Source organism: Mobula hypostoma, chromosome Y (genome assembly GCF_963921235.1).
Source record: "Mobula hypostoma chromosome Y, sMobHyp1.1, whole genome shotgun sequence".
In the NCBI taxonomy this organism is placed as follows: Eukaryota; Metazoa; Chordata; class Chondrichthyes; order Myliobatiformes; family Myliobatidae; genus Mobula; species Mobula hypostoma.
The window spans coordinates 3515801-3524319 of record NC_086130.1 but is presented as its reverse complement, the minus strand read 5'-3'; the positions used below and the strand labels follow the sequence as shown (position 1 = coordinate 3524319).

The 8519-nt window shown below is 42.0% G+C and overlaps 1 protein-coding gene across 1 annotated transcript in view; it reads right to left on the bottom strand.

Moving 5' to 3' along the window:
- Nucleotides 1-8519, bottom strand: part of LOC134341082 (ubiquitin-conjugating enzyme E2 Z-like) — a 127302-nt gene that overhangs the window by 67029 nt on the left and 51754 nt on the right. The window contains exon 3 of the mRNA XM_063038832.1: nt 5696-5883. Within this exon, the coding sequence (XP_062894902.1) occupies nt 5696-5883 (188 nt within the window). The remainder of the gene's footprint in view (nt 1-5695; nt 5884-8519) is intronic.

Here is an 8519-nt window from a genome sequence, read left to right as displayed (position 1 = left end):
TTACAATCTTCTGCAGATTCCTTCAGTCCTGTGCTGTAGCCCCTGCATACCAGTGATGCAGCCTTAGAATGTTCTCCACGGTAATCTATAAGTTTTTGAGTGTATTTGTTGACATGCCAAATCTCTTCAAACACCTAATGAAGTATAGTCACTGTCTTGCCTTTTTTATAAGTACATCATTATGTTGGGGCCAGGTTTGATCCTCAGAGATCTTGACACCCAGGAACTTGCCAAAAATAACAAACAGCACATAGTTATGATAGCAGAAAAACAGTCACAAAATTTAATAATATAATAATACTATAAAACCATTAGACAATAAGATAAAGAAGCAGCAATTGGCCATTTGGCTCTCAAGTCTGCTCCGCCAAGAATAATTAGCATAAAAAGGGGTCGAATAGCATTCTAATAGCAATATGAAGTGGTACAATGGTGATAACAGCAGTCAACAAAAGAATATATAATTCCCCGCTGCCTCTAATAACTAACTGGTGAAGGTGAAGTGTGAACATTTAACTATACTCATTTGCTTGAACCATGCCATGACCCATGCAATAGATTATCATATTCACATAAAGTCAACAAAGACAATACAGACAGAAAATAAGAATACACACACATACACACACATATTTACACGAAATCACATAGAAACACATGCATACACACATAAACACGTATACTTGCAAACATACACACATACACACATAAGTCCTGAGTGTCACTGCTATAGATTAATGGTGCAAAATCTGCATATTCATTCATTCACTGCACAAAGATGAATAAATTCTGCCTGCCTTAATGAAATATGTCAATTGCTGACTTGTGGTGGTAAAATAGTTCTTTGACACAGCTATCATGTTCAGAACCACTCAGCTAGATACGATACACAACATGGGCTGGCAGGAGGATAAAGGGGGTAATCTTCTCCAATATTCAGGTTCAGGATTTAATTATACATTTGGCTATTATGGTACATGTTGAACTTCAAGTTCTCAACTTCTCATATTTTACCCTTCCACCAACCCTCTATTTCCACATTCTGGCACCCTATTTACCTCCTTTGCTCACCTGCCTATCACCTCCTCCTAGCGCCCCTTCTCTTTCATTTTCTCTCATGCTTCACTCTCCTCTCCAATCCCATTCAATCTCCAACTCTTTACTTTTTTTACATATTACCTCCCAGTCTTAATTCATATCCACCTCTACCACCCATCAGGCTTCATCTATCACCTTCCAGCTCATATGCTTCCCTCTACCCACCTTTTTATTCTAGTATCTTAGCCGGCTGGTGGCATAGTGGCATCAGCACTGGACTTCAGGGCGAGAGGTCCCAAGTTCGATTCCAGCCAGCACCCTTTTACTCTCTCTATCCGTGCTGGGTTAAGAGCTGGTGATCTCTTTAAAAAAAACTCACCCAGCAGAAGGCAATTGCAAGCTACTGCTGTAACTTATCTCGTACACGATTTCCCAATACATCAGAGCGGCGTGGAAGGAAATTGCCCGCTAACTGGAAAATTCCGGATGCAACCTACCTTACATTATTCCTCCAGATTTTAAGACCATAAAACTATAAGACTTTATTTCCCTTCCTCAGCCACACTCTCTAGCCCTCTCCCCATAACCTTTGATGCAGTGTCCAGTTAAGAACCTATCAATCTCTGCTTTAAATACATCCAACAATCTGGCCTCCATAGCTGCCTGTGATAACAAACTCTACAAAGTCACCACCCTCTAGCTAAAGACATTTTTCCGCATCTCTGTTTTAAATGGACGCCCCTCTACTCTGCCTAGACCTTTGAACATTCAAAGGGGTTATATGAAATTACCCCTCATCCTTCTAAACTCCAGTCAGTACAGACCCAGAGCCATCAAATGTTCCTCATTATGATAACCCTTTGATTCCTGGAATCATCCTTTTGAACCTCATCTGGACCGTCTCCATTGCCAACACATCTTTTCTGAGATCAGGAGCCCAAAACTGTTCACAGTACTCAAGATGAGGACTTGCCAGTGCCTTATAAAGCCTCAGCATCACATCGCTGCTCTCGTATTCTAGACCTCTTGAAATGAATGCTAACATCACACTTACCTTCCTCACCACCGACTCAACCTGCAAGTTAACCTTCAGGGTGTTCTGTGCAAGGACTCCCAAATCCCTTTGCATCTCAGACTTTTATGGATTACCTCCATTTAGAAAATAGTCTGCACATTTATCTCTACTACCAATGTTCATGACCATGCATCTTCCAACATTCCACCATGCATTGCCACTTTCTTGACCATTCTCCCAATCTAAGTCCTTCTGCATCCTATCTGTTTCCTCAACACTACCTGCCTCTCCATCAATCTTCATATTATCTGTAAACTTTGCTACGAAGCCATCTATTCCACCATTTATATATATCATTTATAGAGAGCATAAAAAGAAGCAGTCCCAACACTGACTCCTTAAAAAACACCACTAATCACTGGCAGCCAACCAGAAAAAGGATTTTTTTATTCCCACTCACTGCCTCCTATCAATCAGCCAATGCTCTAACCATGCTGGTAACGTTCCTGTAATAACATGGGCTCTTACCTTAGTAAGCAGCGTCATGTCTGGGACCTTGTCAAAGGCCTTCTGAAAGTCCAAATGTACAACATCCGCTGCCTCCCCTTTATCTATCCTACTTGTAATTTCCTCAAAGAATTCCAGCAGATTTGTCAGGCAGGATTTTCCTGAGGAAACCTAATATTTTGTCCTATGTCACCAAGTACGCCATAACCTCATCCTTAACAATTGACTCTGACATCTTCCCAACTACTACGGTTAGGCTAATTGGTCTATAATTTCCTTTCTGTGCCTTCCTCCTTTATTAAAGAGTGGAGTGACATTTGCAATTTTTCAGACCTCTGGGACTATGCCAGAGTCCCATGATTCTCGAAGGATCATTGCTATTACCGTCACAAGCTCTACTGCTACCTGACCGGCAACCAGTTTGCACAGCTTCAGAGCTATGTGTCAGACTTGCTACAAGCAGCACTGGGGCTACACAGGGATGATATTGAGTCCCTTCCTATTTACCCTGTACACCTGAACAAAACACTGAGTCACGTCAGCTGCAAAAATTCAGCGGCGAATAATGGGAGGACAGGAGGATAAATATAGGGCCCTGGTGGAGGATTTTGTCAAATGGTGCCGGCAGTGGTAGTGGAGGTAGATATAATAGGGTCTTTTAAGAGACATGGAGCTTAGAATAATAGAGGGCAATGGGTAACCCTAGGTAATTTCTAATGTAGGTACATGTAGGCACTATAGTCCAAAGGGCCTGTAGCTGCAGCTCAACATCAGTCAGACAAAGGAGATGGTGATGGACTTTAGGAAGACTAAGCCTGCACTGCTCCCTGTTACTATTGATGGCGAGCACGTGGGTGTGGTGAGGACCTACAAGTACCTGGAGGTGCACCTGGATGACAGATGAGTGGAGCACCAACACAGAGGCTGTGTACAAAAAGGGCCAGAGTCATCTCTATTTCCTGAGGAGACTGAGGTCCTTTGGAGTATGCAGGCCTCTCCTTCACATGTTCTATCAGCCTGTTGTCACCAGTACAATCTTCTGTGCAGTGGTGTGCTGGGGCAATGGTATCAACACAGGTGATACCAACTGGCTCAACTAACTGATTTAAAAGGCTGGCTGTATTTCAGAAGTCAAACTGGACACAAGGGATACTGTGGTTGAACAAAAAAACCTATGAAAAATCCTGGCAAATCGGAAGTACGTATCTCACCCTCTTGACTGAACAAAAGAGGCACTTTTAGTAATAGACTAAGACAACGGTGCTGCTGCAAAGTCATTCTTATCCTCGGCCATTAGGCTCTATAATGAGACACCCTATATCTGGGGAAGTGATGACCCCTCCTGGGAGACTGTTTGAGGTGATTTTTTTTTCCATTCTTTCTCACTTCTCTTCTAATATTTGTGTATCTATACATTTGTAATGCTACTGTGACACTGTAATTTCCTTTGGGATCAATAAAGTACATATCCATCCACCTTTCAGAACCCTAGCGTGTAATTCACCTGGTCTGGGTGACTTATGCACCTTTAGGTCTTTGAGCTTTTTAAAACCTTCTCCTTTGTAATAGTAACTGCATTCACTTCTCACACCCTTCAACATTTGGCGCAATGCCAGCGTCTTCAACAGTGAAAACCGATGCAAAATACTCATTTAGTTCATCTGCTATCTCCCTGTCCCCCATTATCATTTCTCCTGCCTCATTTTACAGTTGTCCTATAGCCACTCTCATCTCTCTTTTATTTTGATATACTTGAAAAATCTTTCTCTATCCGCCTTGATATTGTTTGCTACCTTGCTTTCATATTTCATCTTTTCCCTCGTAACGATTCTTCTAGTTGCTTCCTGTAAGTTTTTAAGTTTCCCAATCCTCTATCTTCTTGCTAATTTTTGCTTTGCTGCATGTCCTCTCTTATGCTTTTATAAAAGCTTTGACTTTTCTTGTCAGCTCTAGTTGTAGTACTTCTTTGTTCTTGGAATACCTCTATCCTGCACCTTCCCCAATTTGCCCAGAAACTCACGCCATTGCTGCTCTGCTGTTATCCTTACCAGCATCTCCTTCCAATTTACTTCGACCAACTTCTCTCATACCTCTGTAATTTCCTTTACTCCATTGAAATACTGCTATGTCAGACTTTACTTTCTCCCTATTAAATTTCGTTGAATTCAATCATACTGTGATCACCATCTTCTAAAGTGTCCTTTACCTTAAGCTCCCTAATCACCGGCAGTTCATTACATAACACCCAATCAGTATAGCCGATCCCCTAGTAGGCGCAACAACAAAATGCTCTAAAAAGCTATTTTGTAGGCAAACTCACTCTCTTGAGACCCATTTCAACCTGATTTTTCCAATGTTTCTGCATGTTGAAATCTCCCATAATTATCATAACATAACCCTTCTGACATGCCTTTTCTATTTCCCATTGTATTCTGTAGTCCGCATCCCAACTACTGTTTGGAGGCCTGTATATAACTGCCTCCTCTTACCCTTGCAGATTCTTAACTCAACCCACAAGGATTCAACATCTTTCAATTCTAGTCACATCTTTCTAATGATTTGATGCCATTCTTTACAAGCAGAGCCATGTCATCCCCTCTGACAATGTTCCTATCCCTCCAATACAACGTGTAACCTTGCACATTCAGCTCTCAACTACAACCATCCTTCAGCCAAGATTCAATGATAGCCACAACATCACACCTGACATTCTGTAATATCCAGCAAGATCACCCACTTTATTTCTTATACTCCATGCATTGAAATATAACACTTAAGTACCTTTTTTTGCTATCCTTTTTGATTCTGCATCCCTAATGCACAGATAACCACCCTGCTGGCTACAATTTTGTCCTGTCATCTGCTTGCCCTTCCTGAGTGCACACTATCTTTGCTTTTACCATCCATCCTATCCTGACTCTTTTCACTCTGATTTCCATCGTTCTGCAAAATTAATTTAAACCCTCCCCAATAGCTCTAAAGAACCTGCCCAGGAGCCTGCACACAAATTTTGTGTGTGTTGCTCAGGATTTCCAGCATATGCAGAATCCCTTGTGTTTAGTATGGTGAATCTCAAGTGTACTTACAAACTTATTTTTATAAACATCATATTTCCATTTGACAATATGTACATACCCAAGTATGCTGAGGCACACCTTTCCATTTCTGTAAAAGTTTGGGTTAAAGCGGACAGTGTTACTCCCAGTCGTCATAAGTTTGACTCTCGGTGGGTGGATGGGATAGTCGGGAGGGCAGCGAAAGAGGAAAAGGAAAAAACCTCCTTCATAAGGTGTGTCGAAAGGTCCTGTGATTAGTGCATGGATCTGGATGGAAAAGAACAAACAAAAAATCTGATCAGAAAACGTTTAAAACACTACCAGGCATCAGTGCACAAGACTAAAGTTCATTCGTTAATCAATGCTCATTTTATTATTTATTTACATATCCATCATGGTACAGGTCCTATGTCCCAATGAGGTCATGCCCCCCAATTACACAGATGTGACCAATTAACCTACAGCTCCCCACATTCACATGGACTATGGGACTGATAGATTAATTTATTATGTACTCTTTGAGATACAGTGCAGAATAGGTCCTTCTGGCCCTTCAAGTCACACTGCCCAGTAATCCCTCAATTTAACCCTAGCTTAATCACAGGACAATTTACAATGATCAATTAACCTACCGATAAGAACATCTTTGGACTTTGGGAGGAAACCAGAATACCTAAAGGAAACAACCATGACACGGGGAGAACACAAAATGCCTTTCTTGTAACGGCGGGAAATGAACCTGGGTCTCTGTACTTTAAGCATTGTGCTAACCACTATGCTACCAACAAGTGTGAAGTGCTGCACCTTGGGCGGACAAACCTAGGTAGTATATATACAGTAAGTGGTATGGCACTGATGAGCGCAGTACAACAAAGGAATCAGGGAATACAGATCCATAATTCCTTGAAAGTTGATTCATAGGAAGAAAGGTTCCTAGAGAGAACATTTGGCATATTGGACTTCATAAATCAAAGTATTAGCTTTCAACCCATCTAGTCCATCATTGTCTGCCTAATCCCATCTACGTGCACCTGGGCCACAGAGCATTTTCCAACCAGGAAACATCAATGAAATTGAACTCCAGGTCTCAAGCTCTAGACTCACTGAAGACAGAACTCCAACCAGGACTCAAACATCATTCTCATGCTTCACATACCTAGGGAATCATTGCTTGGATGGACTCCTCTCCTGAAATACACTGATGACTCCAGCCCTCATCCTCGTTGGTTTGTTGGCCCAACATCTGACCATGTTCTTGACTCTGACCCTTGAATGGCTTACACAGTGGCCTGTCCTCTTAATTCCCTCACAATCCTGTCCATAAACCCTAACCTAAACCCAACTCCTCCCAAAAGCAATCTTAAAAACTTAAAAAAACTAAAGAACTAAATCTGAGTCACAATCTTAACAGAGACCATAGCTCAGTGCCACTACAGCCAAAAGCCAGTGATGCGGATATATGATGAAGGACATCCATAGATATAAGGCTGGCAGACCAGAAAAGACATAAGTAGGTTCCAGACAACAGGAATTCTACAGATGCTGGAAATTCAAGGAACACACATAAAAGTTGCTGGTGAACACAGCAGGCCAGGCAGCATCTCTAGGAAGAGGTGCAGTCGACGTTTCAGGCCGAGACCCTTCGTCAGTCCTGAAACGTCGTCTGTACCACTTCCTAGAGATGCTGCCTGGCCTGCTGCATTCACCAGCAACTTTTATGTGTGTTGCTTGAGTAGGTTCCAGGATTGGAGTTATGTGCAGGAAGAAGGCATGAGGTTCGGTAACAACACAGATACACACAAGTTAGTGAATTTGGTATGGAAAATCGATCAGAAGTTGAAGGCCTAATATCCAAAAGATCCACTGGAATCTAAGGCAAGGAGATGGCATGTTTTGGGGGCAGAGGAGTGAGGGAGTGAGTGATTGAGTGAGCGAGTGTGTGTGTGTGTGTGTGTGTGTGTGTCTATGTGTGTATGTGGGAGGTACACACGATGCATTTCACTGTATATTTCAAGTTAATTTAAGTAAGTAGTGCAAAAAGAGAAGAAGTAGTGAAGTAGTGAAAAAGGATCTAGTGCCTTTAGTGTTCATGGATTCATAATCCATTCAGAAATCTGATGGCAGATGGGAAGCTATTCATGAATTGTTGAGAGTGGGCACTCCAGCTCCTCTATCTCCCTGTTGGTACCAATGCGAAGAAGAAATATCCTGAGTGGTGAAGATTGTAAATGGTGATTGCCACCTTTTTGAGACATTGTTCCTTGAAGGTATCCTGGATACCGAAAAGGCTTGTTGGAGCTGGCAGAGTTCACAATTTTCTCCAGCTTATTTTGATATTTATATCTGCAAGTTTTTGTTGAAAACATGGGACTTCTTTTCTGAAGAACAGCAAATGAACATCAATACAGGAGCACAGTCACTCACAGCATTTAGGGTTGGTCCAGACAAGCTTGTGAATGACCAAGGCATAAAAGAGCTTGAAGATAGCATGAGTAGTTAGCTTGGACCAAGTAATCCATTTCTGTGCTGTATAACTTTACTGAATGCAAGGAAGGTCATTGATGAAACAGCTGAAAATGATAAGACCTACAAAAGTAGCCTGAAGAACACCTAAAGGAGCACTAGCGGCCAAGGTGTGCATCTGATCTCTGTACAGTGGGTTATTGCACAGGATCGGAAAAAAAAAGCTGTCTGGGGTTGTAAGCACACCCAGCTCCATCATAGGCACCAGCTTTCCCAGCATCAAGGATATCTTTAAAAGGCAATGCCTCAAAAAGGTTGCATCTATCATTAGGGACCTCCAACCCAGAACATGCCCTCTTCTCATTACTATATTGGGGAGGAGGTACAGGAGCATGAGGATACACACTCAACTTTTTAGGAACAGTTTCATCCCCTCCACC